Consider the following 24,906-nt stretch of genomic DNA (forward strand, 5'->3'; position numbering starts at 1 on the left):
CTTAATTTGCTTTTTTCAACCATTTTAAAAGAAACCAAATGAATAGTTAATATTAAGGCTTATTAAGCTACAATACAAATAACAAAATAAAGTAGACAAAAACAGTCCTGATAACATTTCATTTTATTAAGACTCCTAACAAAAGCTTTTTAAAAGCTGATTATTAATTAGGAAATTGGCCTACTGAATACTGACATAGTTGATCTGATTCTTATGATACACGTATAATGCCAATAGCTATGATACTCAGTTTACAATTGAACACTCCATTCTTACTGTTTGTATTATATATTTGTGAAGATGGTCCATGGAATCAGGAAGTTTTTCATAATAATCTTAAATGTTGAAAGTATCTCAAATTAAGATATTAATTTACAGTTTGAAAAGCATGCATGTCACAACTGAGGATATAATTATTTGTCCTTTATATATTTCATAAAATATATTTTCAGGGTTTATAGACTAGCTGTTAATGAGCTTTCCTGGTTTCCATATTGTTGCATGGATCACCAACACAACAAATGGGCAATCAAAACTATTATGTACCAATCCATGTTATAAAATAAAGCAGAGGTTCTTTCACTTGAGTGATTAGTTTCACTCTTCTTCCAAATCAGTGTAAACAAACATACTTCAAATACCCTCACATTTTGCTTGAGCTAATTACAAATATGATTTAATCAATGATACTTTTTTTTTTTTAATATCTCAGCCATTATCATTCACAGAATAATCCTGAGACAAAACAACACTAAACACTTCACACAGATTTCAACCATCTTGTACACCTTCCAATGGAGTATTAAGCAAGTTAGCCCTAGAGATCTCAATCTGTGCTTTTACAAGTCCAAACTCTGTTGGTTATGTACTTGACACTAGTGATGGGGAATAAGGGTCCTAGTTGTAACATATTTGATATCATGTCTAACAGCTTTAAAAACTAAGGACAATATAACTAAAATAAATGTTGCCACAAGTTCAACTATACTAAATGACCTTAAATCAGTTGTATGCCATGTTCTGCTGAAAGCTTTGATATTCTTGTTAAATTTAAAACCCTATTTGTAAAACAGAAAAATGAACTATTTCTTTCAAGCTGAAATGTAAACATTACAGCTATTACCATATAGTGACAGTGGCTATCAACTCATGGAGTAAAGCAAGTGGTAATTAAGTTTGATAAAAACCACAACCACAGATGACTACAGTTATTAGATACCAATGATCTCATTGTAAAAACAACAAAAAATATTGCAGCATACAAATTAAATCAAGAAAAGTGGAGGGAAATACCACACTGCCATAGAAGCATCTAATGTTTACAGATTGTTTTTGAAAAGACTAAAATGATTCCTCTGTACATTTTTTAAAAACCAATTGTCTTATGAATGAAACTTGGATGAGCCACTCAATTCCTTTTTTTTTTTGTTCAGAAATAATGTTCTTTTCACTTTGTTGAAGCAATCAAGTGCATAGCTTGAAATAAAATATTATGCTTGTAAATTTAAGAAAAAAAAGACTACTAAGTCCAAATATATCAAAACACCTAAGCATTATTACAGTATTAGAAATTTTCCTTCAGCCAATCATATCCAAGGATTTTCTTTTGCTAGTGCAATCACCAAGTTTCTAGACATGTCTAATTAATGTCAACACAGAGTATAGTCAGGAACTCCAGGTGAGATCCTCAGCACAGAAAATGACATATTAAACTCTCTTCACTCAGTAGTTACTAAACAAGTCACCTACATAGGAAGAAAGTGAGAGCTGCAAGCAACATGTCAAGCATCCAGGAGTAAAAATCTTGACAAGACAAACTTTACAAAACTGGTGGATTTGTGTTGTAACTACTGGATTCAAATATTTGTAAGTCTCTATAAACTTTTGAGACTATAAGTGTGATGCAAATACAACAGTCAAGACATTATGTTAACCTGTACAACTCAAGCCAAGTTTCCTACTTGAGAACACTTAACTATGTTAGACCAATTGTTCTAAAATGACCTTACTTGTTTAAAAGACTTTTATTAAGAAAATACAATTTCTATTCAAATAAAAGTAAAAGAATTCCACATTCAAACAATGAAGTGAATAAACGTTGCATTACATGAAAGACATCACAAAAGTGTCAGTGAACAAAAAATAAATTAGAACATTCAAACAATTCATTCTGCTGACTGGACCAATAGTCTGAGATTTTTGTTTTGAAGATGAGAATGCAGAGTAGTAAATAATTATGAATTCATTTCACCAAGACCAATGCAGTCTTGATATATCACAAAGTCAACCTTTCAATGTTGGCCTAAGAATTAAGGCAGAGTCTGTTTGCTAGGATTAAAATGTGATCCTCTTTAATTATCTTCCTTTTTTCATCATTTTCTTCTTCAAAGCTTTCATTCGTAACTCTTCCTGCTCCCTCTTGATGTCCTCCAGATCTTCCAGCAGACCAAGTTTGGCGCTACGCTTCTCCTCCATCATGACAGTTTTAAAATCAGCTTCCATGTCTGACAGGCCACCTTCATCTTCATCCTTGTACCTGAGAAGACAAAAGATGGTTGACTACCAGCACACAGTGCAATGGAAATACTATTACAATTTCACAGCTACACAAAGGATGATTGTTTATTGCTGTCGGCTAATTAGCTTCTTAATTATCTAATTAGTTATGATAAAAAACGTGTAAGAAAACAATGTTGAAATCAATGCTGCTTCAACAATACAACTACATTTAATAACATTACTTTTGAAGAAACGAATCAAATAAAAAAAAAAAGATTGCCAACACATCCAATTTATAAAGATAAATTTATGTAGAATGTTGCTACCAACATTCTTAACTCTTTCTCTCCTAACCGACGATACGAACATTGATTCCATCAGAATGTGGTAAATAATTACGGAGAGAAAGAGTTAATAGATTTCTTGCAAATAAAATCCTAGAGGTTTTTTTTTTTTTTAAATTTTCTTGTATCTTTTTAAATTGGGCTTTATAACAGGCAAAACTTAAATGTTAGACATACTGAGCTGTCTACATCACTGATTCATGTGCATGTGTTGGTCTGTGAACAAATAATATACATGATGCTTTTCTTTAAGATTCTACTTTGAATTAGAGACATACTGCATCTAAGTATGGAATGTTTCTTTAAGAGAAGACACGCTAAGTACATTACACTCAAGCAATGGTAACAGTACACATTGTTGAAATAAAGTAATATAAAGGCAGAAGTTAAAATGGGTTTGTTTTTTTTTTGCCTTTTTTTTCTTGGAACATTCCTTAGATGTACGTGGTACCATAGATTAGAAAAACTTAATTTGAACTCTTTGAATGAGTTCACAAAAAGCTCATTATTATTTATTTATTTATGTTAGTGTTGAATCCAAATAAAAAAAATACTTACTTGTTTTTATTGTAGCCAAACATTTTCTGTATCTCACTAGAGTAGTCCAGTTCACAATCACCATCATCAATAAAACTGTCCATGTCAGAGTCCTCTTCCTCTTCGGAGTCAATAATGCGTTTCTTTGAGGGGATCCCTAGTTAGTAATGCCAAAAAGTTTTAACATCAATATTTCTAGATTAAAGAATTTAATTATAATGAAGACTGATGCACATTAATGTATAAAACTATTTATATAAATATATTCCAAAATCAACAATTTTTTATATCATATTTTATATGACCCCATATATAAATATATATATATTATATATAAATATATTCAAAAACAATGACTTTAATGGTCAGTCAGTAATAAAATCATATTTATATATAGATTCTATATAGAAAAGTTTCAATGTTAGGCCAGACCACCCCAGTATAATTATCTTATCTTATATAATACAGACGTTACTTCAAAAAAGAAGATGATTACGTCCTACGCGTCATGCATTTAGTCATGCATATTAGCCATTGACTTAAATTCTGCCAAGTCACTGGTTTTCCTGGCTAGCTCAGGCAACCCATTCCATGCTCTAATAGCACTAGGGAAGAAGGAGCATTTTTGTACAAATTTGTCCTAGCATATGGGACGAGGAATGTGCCTTTATCTTTGTGTCTTTCAGAGTATTTTATTAAATTTTGTTTTTGTATTTGAAGATTATGGTTCAATGTTTTATGTATAATTGCTACTTTACTTTTGAGTCTTCTGTCCTGAAGGCTTTCTAAATTTAGTGATTTTACTAAAGGTGTTACTCTGGTTAAGTGTGAATATTCGTTTGTTATGAATCTCACTGCTCTATTTTGTGTCTGTTCCAGTTTCTTAATGTTATCTTGAGTTGAGGGGTCCCAAACGGAGGATGCATATTCTATTATTGGCCTAACCAAGGTTAAATCACATTTTAGTTTTATGTTCTTATTTGATTTATAGAAATTTCTTTTAATAAATCCTAATGCTTTGTTTGATTTTTTATAGTTTCATCAATATGTGGATTCCATGACAGTTTTTCATTTATTATAACACCTAGGTATTTTGCGTTTTTAATCTGTGTTACTGGTTTGCCATGAATAAGATAAGTGGAATTAATTTGTTTTAGTTTTTTTGTTACTCTTTTAACAACTGACATTTTTTTTGGTGGAAAGACATGCTCCAATTTGATTCCCATTTCTGTAATTCATCAAATTCTCTTTGTAAAATACCTGTGTCTTGTGTTGTTTTTATTGTTCTATATATTATGCAATCGTCTGCAAATAATCTGACTTTTGTTCCTGAGGTAATGCAATTTGGTAAATCATTTATGTAAATTAAGAATAGTAGTGGACCTAAGACAGTTCCTTGAGGTACACCTGAGTTTACTGTTATCGGTGTTGATTTAGAGCCATTTATTATTACAGTTTGTTCTCTCCCTATCAGAAAATCTTTAATCCACTGATGCAATGGACCATTAATGCAGAAATATTTTAATTTTTTAAGCAAACTATGGTGGTGAACTTTGTCAAAAGCCTTGGAAAAATCTAGTAAGATAGCATCTATTTGTTCACTATTATCTAAACCTTTTGAAAAGTCATCAATTAGTCCTATTAGTTGTGTTTCACATGATCTATATTTCCTAAAGCCATGTTGATATGGGGTGAGGACATTATGTTTGTCTAAGTGATTTATGATGTTGCTACATATTATGTGTTAAAGGATTTTACATGTGATGCTGGTAAGTGATACTGGTCTGTAGTTTCCTGGGTCAGATTTTTCTCCTTTTTTAAATAGGGGGGTGACATTAGCTACTTTCCAGTCCTTTGGTACTCTGCCCTGGTTAAGCAATGCCTGAAAGAGTATTTTGAACACTGGGGCTAGCTCATTGTTTAGTTCTTTGAGTAATCTAGTTGGAATACCATCAGGTCCAGACGCTTTATTTGGTTTGGTGTTGGCTAATAGTTTTTGGATTCCATTTTCTTGTACTACTATATCTTCTATGTTGTCTACTTGGTTCAAATTAAGTAATATGTCTTTGTCTCCTGGGGCTGAGAAAGCTGATGCAAAGTATTTGTTTAGAATGTTTGCTTTAGTTTCATTATCATTATGTATTATGTTATGTTCATTTATGTTTCCATTTTCTTAGACTTAATGTATGACCATAGGTTTTTGTTGTTATCTTTAGATATTACATTGTTTATGTATTCACTCTGCAGCTGTCTGCTTACTTTTGGGTAAGTGTTTAATTTTTATATACTTTTTGTAAACTCTTTCTGCCTTAGTTTCTTTAAATTTTCTATATAGGTTTTCCTTCTGTTTACAAAGCTTCTTTAGTCTATTATTAAACCAGCATTTATTTATTTTGTTTGATGTGTATTTAGTTGGTATATAATTTTCTATAATGCTTTTAAGATGGTTTTTAATGAAATTCCAGAGGTCATCGACTGGTTGGTTAATATCTTTTTCTAATAAGAATGTTTGTTGAAAGTTTAATGCAGCTTGGTGTAGTTGTGTTAGGTTACATTTATTCCAGAGTAAGATTTTTATTTTGGGTTTTGTATTGGCTACTGCTTTTATCTGACTGTATTTTTATGATCTCATGGTCTGATAGACCAGGGCTAATATCATAATCAACTACTAATTCAGGTCTGTTGGTTAAGAAGAGATCTAATGTGTTGTTTAATCTAGTTGGCTTTTTAATGATTTGATCTAAACTTAGGTTGTGTAAAGTTTCTATGAAAAGCTCATTTATGTCCTAAAGGTTTTGGTGTTTATCTATGGTTAGTGTTTTCCAATTTATGTCAGGTAAAACTGCATAATTAGAGAGCCGCCATAAAAACCCCCAAAAAAATGAAAATGTGCTGAAGAAGTAAAGCTATTGTCTTACCTGAATTCTCCTTTGGGCCTTGTCTCTTTTTATGAACTTGCTGCACAATTTTATCAAATGGATTACTGGAGCCTCTCATTGCTGGATTCTCTTCTTCCTCACTCTCTGCCTCTGGACCACAGATTAAAATGTTTTCATTAACAGGTGGGCTCCTGGCCTTGTTGTTCATAGAAGATTGGGGTGGCTTGGCTTGGGAATGTTTAGGCAAGGTAGATGAGCTAGTGCTGGCAACAGTTTTAGCTTTGGTCGGGACTGCTGAAGAAGCTTTTACAGGGTCTGCATTGTCTTTGGTACCTGGCCTCTGACCCCCTTTCTTTAGCCATTCCTGGTACTCTCTGGATTTCTGTCTCTCCTTTCTGTCCTTCTCTTCCTGAGTTAATGGCCTCTCCTCCTCTTCCTTTTTCTTTTTTGGAATCTGCAACAGTGGTTTAGGCGGAGCCTTCTGCTTTTCCTCTGCCATGGCAAGAATAGCTTTAAAGTCCAGGGGAGGAGGTGCACTAGCGGAAGATTTGATTATCTTTGTTTTATGTTTCACTTTGGCAATGTGTGAATCGGTTGAGCGAGAGCTACTTTTCTTATCTTTGTGACTAGATTTGTGTTTGTGGCTTGAAGAATGGGACCCTTTGCTGGCAGACTTAAGACTTTTTTTCTTCACTTTCTCTTCTGTGTCTGAGGATTTCTTCGTGGCCCTTTCCCAGGCTTGTTTAGCCAAGCGAGAAATTTTTTCTTTCTCCAGCTTGGCATTGTGTTCAGAAAGCATTATGTCCAAAGCAGATGGAATGTTACTGACTTCATTATCATCCTCAGAATCATCTCTATCTTTAATTATTTCAACTGACTTCAGTTTTTCATCTTGTTTTTCATCAGACTTGGACTTTCTGTGAGACTTCTCCCCTCTCACACGTCTGCCCTTAGCAGCATTCTCCTGTTGAATAGCCTCAAGTGTCCTCTGCTTGATTGCCTGCAGCTTGGCTAGGATTTTTTCCCTTTCTGTCATTTCTGAGGGTTTCTGTTCACTTTGTTTAGCTGATGAATCGGCTGGCTTTTTCTTATCAAGGCCATTAGAGATAGAGCCACTTTTTGTTGTTGAGCTAGAGGATGGGTGAGAGGACTTGGTTTCAGATGTATGGTTGTGTGACTTTGCTTTGTTGACAGATGCATCTCCATTGGGAACTGATCCATGTTTTGAACTAGAGCTAGGTAAATGAGAGGATTTTGTTTCAGGTTTGGATTGGTTCTGAGATTTCAGCTTGTTGTTAGCACCAACTGGATCAGCAGAACTAGAGTGATGCTTGTCATGCTTTCTAAGAGAATTTTCTGTTGATGATTTGTTTTGAGTATTTTCTGTTTTTTTGTCACTATGTACTATGTCACTATGTACTTTCCCTGAAGTGGAAAGTGAATCTTGGGTTTTGTGTTTAGATGAATGTTTGTTGATAGCACTAGGAGGTACACCAGGAATGTCATTTTTAGCACCATCACCATCATCAAACAAAGAGTTAATTAAAGATTCTTTGTCTATGATGGGCAATTCGGGTTTCTTTTTAGGGATTTTGAATTTGTTTTTCTTATTCTCTTCTTCCTGTCTTTCTCTCTTAGCTCTCTCTGCAGTCTCTGTGGGATAAACAGAAACCAAAAATACTGTATGACTTTTAAATTTCATGACCTATGTGTTGAAATCACAGTAATGATGGGTACAAGAACTATTATTTCAAACTAATAATTTCATCCTTTTCACAAGGATTCATTTCTAAACAAATTAGTGATGTTTTTTTAAATCAATATTCACTACAGTGTATAGTTCTGAACAACCTAGTGATGTGTTTTTTATTTATCCATATTCATAGTTAGCTTTAAACCAGCCTGTTACCCCAAGCAGATCAAAATTTGCATGTCTGACTCCCTGTATGTATATACACTTTCAAAATGTGTTGTTTTCAACCTCAAAGCAACTTCCCACAAGCTATTATGGGTCCTTGCACTTTTCTATATTTGTTAAAAGACTCATAGAATTGTTAGAAATAACCTAATATTTGTAAAAACCCATCTGAAAAGTAGCTCTTTAAGACTTGACATGCCAAGAATAGAATACAAGTGTGTAAACTGTAACCCATGTCCCTAGCTGCAGACATTTAGGACAGTTTTTAAAACTAGTAAAAATATTTCTAGGCAATGATTAAAACAAAAACTTGATGACCATTGCCTTCCCTTCCATCAAAAATTCAGGTATGTGACAATGCACAACACAAAATGGTGTAGATAAGTAACTCTAGGTGCAGTAGCCAAGTTTTTAGGGGGGGGGGGGGTGTTTCTATGGTGACAGTGGAAAGATGTTAGTGATTAGTTGTGAATGATGCAAGATAGGTGGCATTATCGTCATTGGTCTTAGGACAGAGACTCCGGAATGTGAGACGGAAAGGTTGTTTTGTAGTGAGTTAGATTTTGTTAAAAAATATTACTAAAGTCTAGTTAGTTTAGTCAATATTATAATAAAAGTTATATTTAGAATTGTTCACAACAAAGTTATTCAAATTATTTCAAGTTTTATTAGTTAGAATACAAAACGCCTACAGCGGTTTAGTTGTCTACCAGCAGTTTGGTGCTACAAGTCAACAACTGTCAATAACACAATTCCACTTGTAAGAAACCTTTTAAAAAAACATTGTGAGGAACTAAGCTCAAGAAGAAATAAAGAAGAATATAGCTTTTTATAAAATTGTAAGATAAACGTTTGTCATCTGTGAGTTTAAAGTTACAGACATGATATAGGCCAAACTCATGGAAGCTTTCAAACTAGGAGTCTGCTGAAGAGATGGTCTTTAACTCACCTGTCTAGGTTTAGATTCTAGGGTACATCTGCACAATTTAGGCCATGTTGTTCCTTTAGTCCTTCAAGGACTCCCTCTATTCTATACAACAATTACAGTAGGAACATTTGGAGCTACAAAAGTCACTGATTAAGTTTATAATTCAAGTATTAAAAATGTTTGTTACTAAGTAGGCCTGACGTAAAAAGCATATATTTAATCAGCACTTCATGCTGGTTTATTTACACTCCTTTCTTGACATACCTTTTTCTCTTTCTTTTTCCTTCAACAAGTTTTGTATGACTAGAGATTTGGGTTTGACTTTATCTTCCTTCCTAGGTGCAGGAAGATCCAGACTGTAGCGAGAGACATTTTTCTGAAATATAGAACAAAATAATATTATCACCTTTGTACTGACTTGCCATCTATGACACTAGCATTAAATACTGGCTATGCTAGTGGATTTGTTCAGAGTTTGTGTATAGTTTATTATGTCAGCTTTTTTTTTTTTTTTTTTTTTTTTTGCATTTCCAATAAAACAGTCCACTTTTTAAAGATCCCCTCTACTATACTTTTAAGCTTGTGAATTGTAGAATCTGTTACAGTGAACTGAACAGCACACTATTTCTCTCTTTGTCTCCATATCTTTTTTTCCTTTTCCCTTTCTCTCTGGACAACCCTCCCCCATTTTCTTTTGCACCCTGTGCATCTTAATGCTCGCCTATATAGTCTTCTTTTCTTTCTCTGGTCCTACCCCCTTTTTACAAAGCTTATATCAACTCACTCTGTCTGGTAAAAAGTTTGTACACATTATTTCTCCCTCACCCAATCTCAGATCAAGCTGAAATTTTGCACAATTATTTCTTTTACAACACAAGAATCAATAAAAAAAAACAACAATTAGTTAATTAATTATTGGTAAATAATTATTTTGTTGGGTATCTAGAACAAGGGAAAGAAATTGTAAAGGACTGAAGTGGTGGCATAAGCTGAAGATTAAATGGCCCACTTTATAATGCCCCCCTCAAATGTGCACATATTTTTCGCCAGTAAATATCACTCCCCAAACCCTCCCATCAAAGTCTTAAATACAATCTCTAACTATTTCTGGACTTAGCAATTCAATATCAAAATATTTTAAAAGATATTTTGCATTTTTTTCCACATTCAACAAACTGTAATAAACAAAATGTCCTACTCAAAACATACACTTTTAATCTAATAGACCCTCAAGATAATTGGTGTTCTTGAGGAGAAAAAAAAAAAGAAAATACTAATTTGGTTTAGTTAGTTAACTGTATTAAGTGTCAACAATAGTGAGTCATGCACCAAAGAATTTTTTATTTCATTTTGTTTTTATAAATTTAGTACAAATACATTCACACTGCTATTTAGGGGAAAAAACTAGAATATGCTCAAAAGTATATTTGAAAAAAAGATAAAAACAAAAGTCTATTTTGTGTTATTAAACATTTGTATTTATGCTTTATACATAGACTGCTGCAATTGGGGGAAATATAAAAAAAAAAAATACATATGTTTAATAGAAAGCTTGAGATTTTTGGGGAATTACAGCCTTCAGACTACGAATCCTTCAAAAATGTTTCTTAGCAAGCACATAAGTTGCAAAAGAAACGTGTGTATGAAATATCATGTAAATATATTATATAGTTCTCTTGATAGGTCAGTGAATGAATCCCTACATCCATCCCAGTGATGCTGCAGCCCGTGGAGGGCTTTGGCCTGATTCAACACATCCAGTCCAGTATGTTTACCAGTATATATTAAGATTACGGTACATAAAAGCTTATTTGAATTTTTTTTTCTTGCAATACATTAAGGACTTCACATTCCATAATGAACCTACCAATACTAATGTTGATTATATATATATATATATATATATAATCAACATTAGTATTGGTATAATAACATATGCCCAACCTATGACCAAAGCTGTGAATCAAGGATTTGCCAGTTTAGTCAAACAATAATTTGGAAAGGGAAAGATGTTCTCTCGAGACGTAAAATGCCATAAATATAGTCCCGATTTGTTTGAAATTTATGCTGCCTACAATATAAATTATAGCTAATATATCATCCACAGGTTTGAAGGTGTCTCAATACACACTAAAAATATTTTTCTAAAGTTTAATATCTTCAAATTCAAATCGACAATTATTAAATCAATGGACTAATTCACATAAAACATAAATCACTCTAGAGTACCATACAAATATTTTGAATAGTAGAGTAACCTGACTGATAAATAAAGCTAGCTTTGTTTTCCTATATATAGGCAATAGGTAAGGCTTTTGTGGATTGTTGCACAGTTCTTGACCCTTACAACTTTTTGTCATTCAATGCTCTGCCTAGTTGATAACATTAATTAATATTGGAAGGACCTGATCCTCCACACAGACAAAAATCACAGACCCATCTCAATAGCTACTAGCTGACTTAAGTTTTGGAAAGTGACACTATCCCACTTGTACTATTGAGTAACACACATATTAGCAACTAGACCTACATTACAGAAAATGTTCAAGTTACAAAACAAAATATGTATAATATCGAGATATTTTCATTGTACAAGTATCAGTTGCCATGTAAAGCCAGAAAATATTAAAGTTACAAAAACAAAATATGTTATAGTGAAAAACACTTTGTTTGTTAATAAGAATCTCTTTTGATTATTACAGAAATGTACAGGAAAGTACATAAGTTACAAAGTGAAAAGAAAAGTAAATTTTAATATCTTTTAATTGTGACATAAATGATGCAAATTTATAGCTCACAAAGAATTATTTAATAACTTTATTGAATGTGTCAACATTAAGTAATGCATAGTTTATATTATTTTTATGAATTAAATTATAATCAATATCAACAGAAAGTTAAAAAAAAAATGGCATTGACAGTATGAAGTAACAAATAGTGCAATAATACAATCTAAGTACATCTTGGAAGAGTATCTGATCTGCTTACACATTCATTTTTCCTGTTTTAGCCTTAACTAATATCAGTTAAAAATAAAATTCAACATGTTCAACAACTGTTTGCAAATGATCTGTGAGAAGAATGAATGGTTTACACAAAGGTACTTCGTGAAGCGAGATGGAACGTCTAATTCTTGTCTAGTAACTTAAGAAGAGAGTCTTGGGCAAGGTGGTGTAATTGTGTCTACAGCTTATTTTTAGTTCTGTTGAATATGGAACCTTGTTTGGTTGACCTTCTTAATTAGGTTAGTCAAATGTGCAGTTTAGCTGAGTATGATTATTTTGACATTTGACAGTGAAGACTTATATAGTTAGTAATATAATATATACATATATATATTTATATTTTTAAGTGCTTGTGTTTTTCCCAAAATTTGTGGAAGGTGCAGATTTCATTGATGTACAATACTGTCCTTCTCTTTGTCCTTGGAGATAAAATGATGCACAACCAATAGGGGATTGTCTTAAAAATAGAAACAGAAACATGCACATTTCAGAGCAATGCTGTCCATTGTAAAATAAAAGGGGAATTCTACTTCTGTGCAAATTTAATAAATTAAAAAAAAAACAAAAAAAAACAGACACCATTAGGATAAGCTTAAGTGCTCATCAAGAAAATTTAGATATGAATTGGATCTGAATGTTTTAGACCTTAACTTATCATTTGTTTCTGCATTTTTTCATGAGTTCTCCAATACCAGGTTTAATTTCTAATAGGCATGTGTCCAGGTCTTCTTCTTCCTCTATCAGAGCCTACCAAAGATGTGCTTTAAAGAGTTTCTGTGTACTTTTCAAAGCTGCATTTCAATCCTCGCTATCTGAGTTCTTGTTTCAGCTCCTTCAGTTTATGTTCATCAAGCATTAATTAATAATTTAATATATATATATACATATATATAAATACACAGGGCTTTTTTTTTTTGTGACGGTAAGCACCAGTACAGTGTACCGGCACTTTTTTTAAACTTCTCTCTAGAATTCTACATAAATAATCTATTATCTATGGGTTCATAGACATCTCACTATATTTTCTTTCATCCATATCTCCTTATTGAGTTTGTTTGAGTTTTGGGTTTTTTGCACATCGGCACAATTTAGGCAATGTCGTGCCCTAATATATAAATAATTCTAAAATATATACAAATAAATCTATAAATATATATACAAATAAATCTATAAATATATATACAAATAAATTTATAAATATAAATGTTTTAACAGTGATCCCAGCGCAGCCCATGTTAGTGTGTGTAAAGTTATAAATCAGCAAACATTTAGCCAAGTGGTACAACTGATTGGGGGGGGGGGGGGTGAAAAGTGAAAAAGATGGGTAGTGGCGGGATCAGCCCTCTTCCCTTTCTATGTAATACAAGAGACTGCCACTAGAGAGAAGAGGGAGGGTGGAAGAGTGACTGACCAGATACAGGTAGGCTTACTATTTCAGTGACCTTGGTATATGGCTGAGTTGATCTACCACTTGGCCTACTAACAAAGCTCAAATAGGATCAATAGGTAAGACCATAGTCATTATTGAGAAGCTAAGAAAAAAATGGCAGCAGCAACAAGAATAATATGGGGGGGGGGGGGGGGACAAAAATAAGTGTGAACTAGTTGGGAGAGGGTGAGACATCAATTACAAACAAAGAAAGGCTAGTGAGCTGTGGAAAAAGTGACAATGTGATGATTGTCTTTAAAATCTGTTGTCAAAGAAAATGGCTTTAAGGAAAGAATTTGAAAATTATATTGATTTAGATGCTGTGACAATTTACAGTTCAAAAATGCATGCAGTCCCACCACAAGAAAATTTTTATTCTTTTTTTTTTATAATCATAGAAATATCAAGCAGCAAAAATGTATTTTATAGGCAGGCCAATAGCAGAAGAGTATTCAGTCTAGAGTCTAGACCTAGAGTTGATCAAGAATCAATCTAGACCTACTTTTTCTAGTCACTACTTTAATAATGAGAGGGTCAATGGTACTGTCATTAGTACTGTGCCTAATCTTTCATGGTGATTGATTTTGATCTCTCTAGAATAATTATAGTCTAGACTTAGAGTATTGTAGTAGAGCATCTCTATCAGAGTCTATCTAGAACCTAGATCTAAGTATTCTGTAAAGTAACTAGATTTAGCTAGTTACTTTACAGAATACTTAGATCTAGGTTCTAGATAGACTCTGATAGAGATGCTCTACTACAATACTCTAAGTCTAGACTATAATTATTCTAGAGAGATCAAAATCAATCACCATGTCTAAAATTTAAATGTAAAATAGATTCTATAGATTCTAGAATGACTAGTGACTAGATCTATATCTAGACTCTAGACTAGACGTAGTACGTTTTTTTACAGACTGAGACTTGGTGTTGGATACTGAGTCAGTGAGTGACTTGAATCTTGACTTGTGACATTCTTTATAATTTTTATAGATCTAGACTAGAATACTAGACTTAGACCTAGATTCTAGTTTAATCACCAGTTAGTTTATTCTTCTTTACTTCTTTATCATTTCTTTAAGTTTAATCTTACATTTTTATTTAAATTCTCGTGCTTTGAAGCAGCCAAATTCATCAACTCGTTAAAATCCATGGCTTATTCGACGAATAGACTTAGATCTAAGTCTACGTTATATCAATACGTTGTAATAAACAATCCTTTCCACTTAATGAATGAAATAGAACACATTTTCGATTAAGTTAAATGACTACACTGCGTTTCTAGAAGACTTCTGTATCGATATTAGAAAAACAGAAATCGCTAGCAGTCAGCGTTAAAAAAAAGTTTGCCAGGTACATTAAACATGTTAAGTCATTTATGGCTGATGATTAATTTTTAATTATACATATATATTTATCTTTTAAGATTTTTTTTTCTCTAGTTCTAGCAATATTTGGCCTGAGATATATAGATCTAGAATCTAGTCTAGTTATTAACATGTTAGATTCGTTACATAAAAAAAAAAAATTAGTTCAAGAATTTCAAGATATAGACTAATAATAACAAACATACGTCAAACATTTTACCATGATTTTACTATTAACAAAAATATTTTTTTACCCGAAAAATAAAATCCATTTATTATAATTTAGAATCTATAAATATCTAGATCTATATTTAGATATAGAGCTGTTTTCAATGAAAAGCTTATAAAGTTCCGTATTTAAAAAAAAAAACTTCAAATAAATACCTTATTAATTATTATTATTATTATAGTAGAACCATAGACATTAGCAAAAAAATCAGCACTTTGAAAGATACACGGTTGCCAATTGAAAGCAATTTCGCTGTAGGCCTACTTAATCTGGGGAATTAATTGTCCAAACTTTTGGTAGTCGCCGCCCCCCCCCCCTTTTTTTTTCTGCGTTAATTTTAAAATTAAATTGAAATTAAAATCTTCGTAACATTTTAGACACGTCGTAATTAGCTGTGTAATAAGTTACTAATAAGCGTGTGTGTGTTAAGACCAAGTGTAAGAGCCTGTAGAGCTGTAGTGTGTTAGGGCCCAGTGTAACAGTCTATAGTGCTGTGTGTTAGATAGTGTTGGAGTCTGTAGTGCTGTGTGGAGGACCCAGTGTTGGAGTCTAGAGCTGTACGTTGTTAGGACCCAGTGCTGGAGTCTGTAGTGCTGTGTGGAGAACCCAGTGTTGGAGTCTAGTGCTGTAACGTGTTAGGACCCAGCTGTGTTATTTAACCTAATTACTATCAATCTCACTGTGACAAGTTGGATTGAAATTTGGCCGTTTTGGGTGTCTAGGAGATTTTATAGTTTGAGAACCCACACTTGAACATATAATCTACAAGCACAGCGTTATAATGCAGGCAACAAATACTATATTTAGATGTAGAATGGGGTCTAGCGTATTTACATGTGGGGGTCTATCATCATTAGTTTTGAGAACCAAGTGGTCTGAGTGTCATTAGGCTGGTTGCTTAGCTTTTGGTCCGGTGCTGCACTGATGAGACGGGTGTGGCTGGTACTGATGCTGTCTGCTGGTGGGCTGGCGTAGTGGATCCAGCCTCCGGGTGCAGTCCAACGTTATATGGTTGCAGAGCTAAGCTGCGTCTACCATTCAGTCAAGCCAGTGACGAGTCTGTGGCTAGCGTTGTTACTTGGACTCTTGAAGGATGAGTGGGACTGATGTCTACAGATCTGGTGCCAACAATCTGTTATCAGCTTTAGGTTGCTAAGATTTCAGGCGGATGTTGCCTATAGATAAAAGCTGCAACGATATAATGTATACGTCGGTTTAGCCACAATGATAACACGGGGAGGTAGATGCCTTTCCGTGAAGGACATCTTCAGACTGATGTAGAGAAACTATAAGCTAGTTTCATAACTATCAAAGGGAACTAACAAGTGAATATAGTGTCCCCATAGACATAAATAAATATTGACTGGCCGATAATAGAGTTTTATGAAACGAAAATTTGTGACTTGCATTTCTGTGTACTTTATTTATGTCTAGGAGTTTTGTTTAATCTCTAAGACTGAAGATCATGCAATTTTTCAATTTTTCAGAATTCGGAAATCCGAATACAATAGATATACATGTTTTCAAGTTACATGAAGTTATTTCCTTTTTCAGTCTATATTTATTAATGTCTATGAGTGTCCCTTCAAGGGAGATAACAATAATAATGGGGACTCCCATAAATGGAAATAACAAATAGTAATAAGTGATACATGATAAGTAATATAAGTGACGTTCACCAATCACGGTGAATAGCAAGTACAGGGGAAGGGAATTTTTCCCCACATTTAAAAAGGTGCCGGTATCGTATACCGTATCGGATCGCACCGTCAAAAAAAAAAAAGTCCCATTGCACTGTATATGAATTGTTTAAAAAACAAAGTACAAAGTAATGTGTATGTTTTCAATTTTATAAAATTTCAAACCTAGAAATCATACAAGTATATTACTGACATCAAATGAGAGAAATATTTATTTGTTGAAATGGTGCTAAGATTGGTTGGATAATGATCATAGGTATAGAACATGATCCATTGATTCTTATTGCGGTACTATCTCTCAAAGATATCCATCCACTACTTCCACCACAACTTGGCCTTAGATTATAAAATCCTGTGTAGGATATATCCTACCCACCTGCCTCCCCTATTTCACCTTAGTGAGAACAATAAACTTTGATATCCCCTATTCTATATTGAATAGAATCAACATAAATGAAAAAAACTCTCAGCATTACAATATACATAGCATTTTACTATGTGTCTACACATGCTATTGCTTTGCAACAAACTTTAAACCCCATTCTCCCCAATTACATTTTTATCCCTCTGCCTAGTTTTGATAGTTCCTCTTTTTTATTATAGTCATCCTCAATGCACTAAGTTTTATAATGAGATGGGAGAGGGAACATTGTAAACACATGTCAAAAAATATCAACAAGCAGTATATAGGCCTAAAAAAAATGTTGAATTGAGTGCTTAAGTCAAAGCCAAGTCAAAAAAAAAAATTAATTGGAGATGATGTGACCAGGAATGAAATGAAAACAAAAACAGTGAATAAATATATTTTATTTATCTTATAGCTATTACAAATATTCAGCTCAAAGATTTAACAAAAATATGACCTAACAATTCTATAGTAAAATAACCTATAAAGTATATATTGTTCCTTTAATTACATTAGGGAAAAAATAATAGAAGTTTAATAAATTGTAAAGATTTATCAATATCAAACAAATTTTATTTTATAGCTATTTTCTATTATATTCTTTTAAATCAATAACAGTTAAAGAGCTAAATACATCTGGTAAGAATTGTTAATAAATTCTAGTCCAGATGGCTTGAACATTTAACCACAAAAGTCATGATATAAAACATAGTAGACAGTAATCTACTTACATTATCCATGATAAGAATGCACAAATATGTACACAAATAATGTAGTAATAAATGCACAAATATATATATATATATATTACTAAGTAAAATGGTTCTCAAGCACTTTACAAAGTTACATACCACCAATCCAAAGTGAAATAAGGGAATAAAAATAGTCCAGAGCCCAAGCAAGAGATAGATGTGCTCCCTGTCAGCTCTCCAGCGAGAATGAGATCGGACGATGAAGTTTTGTCCATATACACGTGGAGTGGCGGGAGATAAGTGCAAAGGTGGTCTGGACTATCTGGCGTCTTTTGACAAAGGGATCCCCGCTTGACCGTGACGAGAGTGTCCGGGAGATAGACATTGCGCGAAGGCCAGGAAATCAGCCCAGGTGGTCAGAGGATATAAAAAAAGGGGGGGGGATTATCAAAGCTCGGCCGGATCAAGGGAGATTATACCTTGATAATGGCTAGTGCTAGACGAACAGCGTTGCCCGAGGCGTTGAGTTGAATGGGCACTTTGAAGTGACCAGCCGCTCCCCACAAAAAAAAAAGGGGGGGGGGCAACGGATGTTTGCCAAGATAAGAACAGGGGAGCGTACTCTTGTCAAGAGTCTAGTGTGGCACGTGTCAAGGTGGGGATAGTAAAATGTGACATCGATGCCAAAGGGGTGGGGTTGAATTGGAGGGGTGATGGCTGTGTTTTTAGCGCTTGATCGCTAAATTAGTAAAATTGATGATTATGATTAATAGCGTGCAAATAAATTAATTAAATGCTTAGACCTGAGTCATACCTTGAGTGAGCTAAAACGGTTCGTCACACTCACTAGTAGCTTGATTACATCACCATATAGCGCTAGTGTTGATAGGGACCTGGAAAAATACATTGAATGAGTCCATTCTTGGAGGCAACCTGAAATTACTGTTTAACTACCTTTTTTGACATGCTATTTGCTAAACTGTATCAATTCTCAACCCAACTATATGGATCTGAGACTGGGTACTATACAGAAAGCAACCAAGACTACTTGAGCACTTTCACCAAAGATGCTTGTGCTCTATAATGGACATACGGTAGCAAGACAGCACTACATCAAACAGCGATGTCTTTACGAACGCCGGTATGGACAGTATAGAGCAGTGATTCCCAAAGTGGTCTATATAGACCTCTAGGGGTCTACGAAGACTTCCAAGGGGTCTACGAAAGGGAAAAAATAAATTGGGGGTCTATGACATGTCCACGAGGATCTACGATAATGGATTTCATTTAAGCAGGTCTTGACTTTTACAGTTCCGCGACTCAATCTTTGTGCCACACGTGAAAGATTAAGAAATAAACAAGAAACTGCTCTTTGCGAAAACTTTTACAATGTACTTAAGGCAAATTAATTAATATTTAATATTTGAAGGACTACTTCATAGAACAACAAATTCCTATATGAAACATAATCTCCGTAGCAACGGATGATATACCCGGAAAAAAAAATTCCATTGTGTTTGATGATTCCAGCAATACATATTTTTTGTTACTTTAATTAGTTTAAATTTGAATGTTATCACTAAAAAAGATCTGTATAACTTTGATTTGTAACTTTAAATTACTTTTTACTCTTCAGTTTACTAAAGTTAGAAATAAGTTTAAAACAAAATGTTGATGAATTGGCAAAAAATGCAATACAAATTAAGAAGGGGGTCTACCAAAACCCAGAAAACATGCCAAGGGTCTACGAGACAAAAAAGTTTGGGAACCACTGGACTATAGAGGGACTTCTTATGGTCCGACAGAGCACGTGTCCCGTACGGGGACGAACGTATGCCAAAGGCTGTCTTTTTTGATGAGCTAAAAGGTGGTCGACGTAACGTAACGCCTCAAAGACCAGCTTAGGCACCAACTTGCCTTATGTACATTTATGTGTACCTTTGCGCACTAGCGCGTCGGTGCAACACGGTTTGTGTGTACGTAATAAACGGAGACCCTCTATATGCCTTCCCTCTTCCCGGGCATGCTACCCTGCCTCATAGTGGCGCCCGGGTGGAAACGATCGTAAGAGGAAACGATTAGGCTAAAGGGTAGCAAAACAAGACTCCCGTGGGGGTGCCTAAGGGGGTGCGAGAGCATCCTCATTGCACTGTGCGGAGTTGTAAAAAAAGCTCCCACAACCTTGTCACAATCCAGGCGCTGCTCCTCAAGGGGCCGTTACATAAATGGCGTGTCCCGCACGGTTAGCCTGTATAGAAAAGGAAAATGGCGGGTGTCTTAATGTACGCGGCCTCTTGCCACGAGTCTGACCCACCCGTCAGACAGAACAGTATACACTGTTCTCTTTCAGGCCAGTGAGAGGGAGCTCTTGTTCACTTTTGCTGGCTTGAAGTTCCAAGAGCTGAAGGCTCAACTCTACCTTACAGTTTCAAGAAGAAGAAGAAGAAATGTCTTCCATTTTAAACATTTGTTTGTTTGTTTTTTGTATAAACACACCTATTCTCTATGGTGTCATAATAATCAAATTTAAAAAGCTGTGCAGACAAAAGTTTTTTTTTTATTAATCTAATGATAGTGAAGAAGGAAATCCACAATGGTTATTAAAGAAAATAGAAGACTACACAAGGCCAAGACAAAATAAAAGAGTGTCTAGATTAAAGAGCACATCAGAGAAATCATGTAGAAAGAGAAAGTTTTGATAACTTTGTTAAAGACCTAAAGTGGCTAAAGCTTCTCAGTATGGACTGTAAGTATGACATCCAGATGATATGCTTATTGATTTGATCATTAGCGACCACTTGATCAGGGACAGAAGTTGACCCTTAACAAGGCTATAGAAATAGGACAACAATATGAAATCTCGCAAAGCCAAGTGAACTTGTTAAAAGGACAAGTGTTTGCAATCAAGAGAGTCACACAATGTAGGCCTACTCAAGCAGAAGTCTAATGTTAAAAACAATTCAGATAAATTATGTAGTAAATGAGGCAAGAACCACGAACAGGGAAAATGTCCAGCAATAGGAACCACATGCAATTTCTGCAGAAAGAGGAATCACTGGTTTCAAATGTGCAGAAAAAGACAACGTCAATCTGGTAGAAGATGACAGCCACTATGAGGAAAATATTGTAGGCCTACCTGTTAGCACTTCCCAGGCCCTATTTTGTAATGCCCAAATGATAAAAAGGAGATTGGACTCTTACATGGTAGGGTCTAATCGTTTCCATTCTACCGGCCCCGACGAAAACATGACGTTTTATTGCAGAACAGTCAAATATGGCGACGAACAAAGAAATGAAAATCCCTCTCTACCCAGAAGAAATGATGAAAATGCTCACATCCCAATTACAAGAAAAAGGATGCCTACCACAAGTCCTCTCGACATGACCCACGCATAATTTTTCGACTCAGAACCGGACACAACAAAATGAGACAACAAATGTTCCGGAAGCTAAAAGTCGATACTAGCGAAACCTGCCCTTGTGGAGCATCGCCAGAGAATGCTGACCATGTCCTTCAAAGCTACATACAATATCAAGAGGCCCGAACAAGACTCTGGCCCCAAAACCTTCCTATAGATCAGGGGTCTCAAACTCATATCAACATGTGGGCCACAGTGGAAAGTAACAACCAGTCAGCGGGCCGCACCACGAAAAGAGAATGTTTTTTGATTAAATTTTACTATTGTCACTGCAGTGAAATGCTATAATAAAGTTTTTATAATTATTAATTACATTTAGTGTAGTTTATTACATGCACAGGCAGTTTAGTTTACTAAAATAAGTTGACGTTGTCTCTGTCACTAATAAAAAAGCAGAAACTGTAGTAAAACTATAATTACTAGGCCTACTGCAGATGGCTCGTCACTCATGTTCCTGTCCACTCAGCTGAGAGCGTTTGCCAGAGACCAGACCATCGACGTTAGGCCTGAAGTCGCGTGTAGTGGCAAGCCGCAAGGTTGCTCTCAGATGCTCATCAGTCAGTCTTGATCGTAATGTTGTTTTGTTGTTCTTCATTCTGGAAAAAACTGCTCACAAACGTAAGTACTCCCAAACATCGCTAGAATTCTAGCAGCTGCGCAGAATAAGTTTGGAAACTTCTCTCTGGGAAGAAACTGGTAGAAATCTGGAACGCCAACATCAGCGTATTTTTGCTTCAGAACAGTATCATACTGCAGGTCCAGCAGTTCCATCTGGACTCCCTCTGGAACGTTTTTCACGTCAACTGCGAACGGAGTGGCAACAAGGAAAAACTGTGGTTCGAGAGCAGTGAATTGCTGAAAGCTATGTTCAAAATCTTCCAGTAGTCTGGAGAAGATGTCTACGCAGTCTTTCAGGCGCTGTGGTTCAACCGTTATGCTCTGTAGAAAAGAGAAATGAGCCAGGTTTCCATCTGCCAGCTGAGTGGCCCACAAAGTCAGCTTGCATCTGAATGATTTGATGCGGTCAAACATCACGGTAATCAGCTGCTTTGTGCCCTGTAGTTGTGAATTGAGTGTATTGAGATGTTGCGTGATGTCAGTAAGAAAAGCAAGATCCAACAAAAACATTGGGTCACTGAGCTGAGGTATGTCTGTCTTTCATTGCCATGAACAATGCTATTTCCCGTCTCAGTTCAAAAAATATCTCTGCAGCACTTTTCCACGACTTAACCATCTGACTTCCGTATGATACATCAACCCTCCGTATTCCGTTTCTAAATCAGCTAGAAATGACACACACTGTCTGTGGTTGAGACCACGTGCACGTATAAAAATCACCGTCTTCAGGACAGCATCCATCACGTTCTTCATTTGTAGACTTTTGCCACAGAGTGCTTCTTGGTGCAGAAAGCAGTGTATAGCTGCAAAAGGTCCCGCCAAGCTGAGCTGATTCCGTTCTCTTGTTAGCGGTAACCGCATGGTTAGCGGCAGGGGCGGACTGGCTATATGGGCAAACGGGCAAATGCCCGGTGGGCCAGTACCAAATGGGCCGGTCTGGTCGCGACCAACGGAGGAAATTCCAGCTACCGTCGCCTCAGCGTGGCGTCTCCGTGGATACGTCCGCTAGGGGATGCGGATAGGCTAAGAACGGTAGCACACATAGCTCTCAGTGGGCTACCACATGTACGGTCGAGAGATTGTACACTGCACGTGGTAGGGATGTAACAAAGGCTCGCTAACCCGTCCAACCCCCCACCGATTCGTTCCCCATCGGGGGCCATACGCGCTGTGATGGACCCTCGCACGGGTTCGGTGGGACATTATAGGCATACGAAAGGCCCCCACTCGGCTCGGCCTCCGGCCTCGCACGAGAGGGGGATACTCGTGCGGGGCTCAAGGGGGTCGTGTCCAGCGACTTACCGGACGTGAATATATGATCGTTTCGGATAAGGCGGGATTTCGGACAGAGGGATTGGTGAAGAGCCGATGCCTCATCCTGGCCATGGATAAAAGCCTTTCCTTGGTCAAGAGGTCCTTTAATAGGGAACTGGACGTTCTCGGACCTTCAGGACATCTGTATCAGGTCGCGACCAAAGAAAAAAAAATTAAATGCAGACAACTTAAAAAAAAAAGTGACAGCAGCAAGACACAAAGGCCCGAACACGTTTTCTTGTTGTTGTTTTTTTTTTTTAAATTATTACAATTAATTTTGTTTGAAATTAAACAAGAATAAAATTCAAGAAGTACACTATACACTGTACGTGTTATCATATGTAAAACGTTAGACCGTACTTTCTGCTATGCACAAGCGGCATGGCCTTCAACACTACTTTGATGTCTTCAAGACTGTGTTTGGCCTGATCATTTTGCTGGTCGGCATGGGCCTTTGATGGCACTTCTATTTTTGTTTTGCTCCTTTCCTCCCCCGTCTTTTGATGGTTCCATTGAAAGTTAACGAAAAAGAGGGATGGGAGAGGTTAAGTTAGAAAACATTAATATAACGCGGCGAAAGGGGAGACAATTAGCTCTTTACCAAAACTTAATAGAAGTTAACTTGAACACATACACAGCCGCGAAATTGCAAACCACCCAACTTATTCATAGCTCATTATGGGTATAAGGTTCTAGTTTCTGCGATTTGAAAAGAAAAAAGTAAGTGTCTTGTTGTTTATTTGTAATAACATAGATCTAAAAATACTACACTTAAGGCTTACAAAAAAAAAATATATAATTAAAACATAAATCTAGATCGAAATCAATATTTGTACCGTTATGATTAATGGCAAACTTATGCTTAGTATGAAGTCATTAATAATGAAAATTATTACAATAATTGCAATAATTTATATAGCGCTGTCATATCCGATATTTAATGAAAGGAGATTTAGAATCATTTATATTTTAAATAATATATTCATATACAAATCGCGTTTTTGATAATGTACTAGGACGAAGCAAGAGCTTTTCACATTTAGAAGTACCTCTCTAACCGTTATGCTTTCTCTTATCTGGTAAAGGAATATATATATATATATATATATATATATATATATATATATATATATATATATATATATATATATATATATATATATATATATATATATATATATATATATATATATAGTTCGTCCATCGTAGTTCGATTATGACCACTTTGTCATCCAGGGGGCTGAGGGCTCTGCACTCGGGTTTTATGTCTCCTCGTGTGGCTGGTGAGACCTATGTGAGCCCGGAATGTTCGGCCGCACACTAGGCAGGTTATTCCAGCTGGAGCTAGTGTCATTGGCTTTGCTTTTCTTCTCTGGCGTTTTTCTTCTGCCAGCTTGGTTCTCTTTTCCTCAGAAACCTGTGCGCCAGTTTTCACAGCGCGACGCCATGATGCTTTGTCATGTGCCTCTGTCTCCCAGGTGGCTGGGTCTATGCTGAACGTCTTCAGAGAAGCTTTGAGGGTGTCCCTGGAGCGCTTTCTTTGACCACCTTGTGAGCGCTTTCCTTCGCTTAGTTGGCCATACAAGAGTCGTTTAGGGATGCGGTGGTCTTCCATTCTGCAT

The 24,906-nt window shown here is 35.4% G+C and overlaps 1 protein-coding gene across 2 annotated transcripts; it reads right to left on the bottom strand.

Annotated features, from left to right (window-relative positions):
• Nucleotides 1–108: 108 nt before the first annotated feature.
• LOC106052812 (protein SPT2 homolog) lies at nt 109–14,876 on the bottom strand. Of its 2 annotated transcripts, none has more exons than XM_056044909.1 (5): nt 14,633–14,874; nt 9,370–9,481; nt 6,299–7,912; nt 3,402–3,537; nt 109–2,536 (listed from the first exon to the last, which is right to left on the bottom strand). In XM_056044909.1, the coding sequence occupies exons 1-5, from the start codon at nt 14,690–14,692 to the stop codon at nt 2,356–2,358; spliced, it is 2,103 nt and encodes a 700-aa protein (XP_055900884.1). In that variant the 5' UTR covers nt 14,693–14,874; the 3' UTR covers nt 109–2,355. The 2 variants fall into 2 exon arrangements, with proteins under 2 accessions (XP_055900884.1, XP_055900885.1); XM_056044910.1 differs by lacking the exon at nt 109–2,536 and adding an exon at nt 2,736–3,059 and having other exon boundaries at nt 14,633–14,876.
• Nucleotides 14,877–24,906: the final 10,030 nt, after the last annotated feature.

This window comes from Biomphalaria glabrata, chromosome 10 (assembly GCF_947242115.1).
Source record: "Biomphalaria glabrata chromosome 10, xgBioGlab47.1, whole genome shotgun sequence".
NCBI lineage: Eukaryota > Metazoa > Mollusca > Gastropoda > Planorbidae > Biomphalaria > Biomphalaria glabrata.

Coding starts and splice junctions, on each gene's coding strand:
- LOC106052812 (XM_056044909.1), bottom strand. CDS start 14,692: ATGGATTTTAACGAGTTGATGAATTTGGCTGCTTCAAAGCACGAGAAT. Junction 7,913..9,369: donor GGAAAAAGAAAGAGAAAAAG/GTATGTCAAGAA, acceptor TTTATCCCACAG/AGACTGCAGAGAGAGCTAAG. Junction 2,537..3,401: donor TTTGGCTACAATAAAAACAA/GTAAGTATTTTT, acceptor TTGTCTTCTCAG/GTACAAGGATGAAGATGAAG.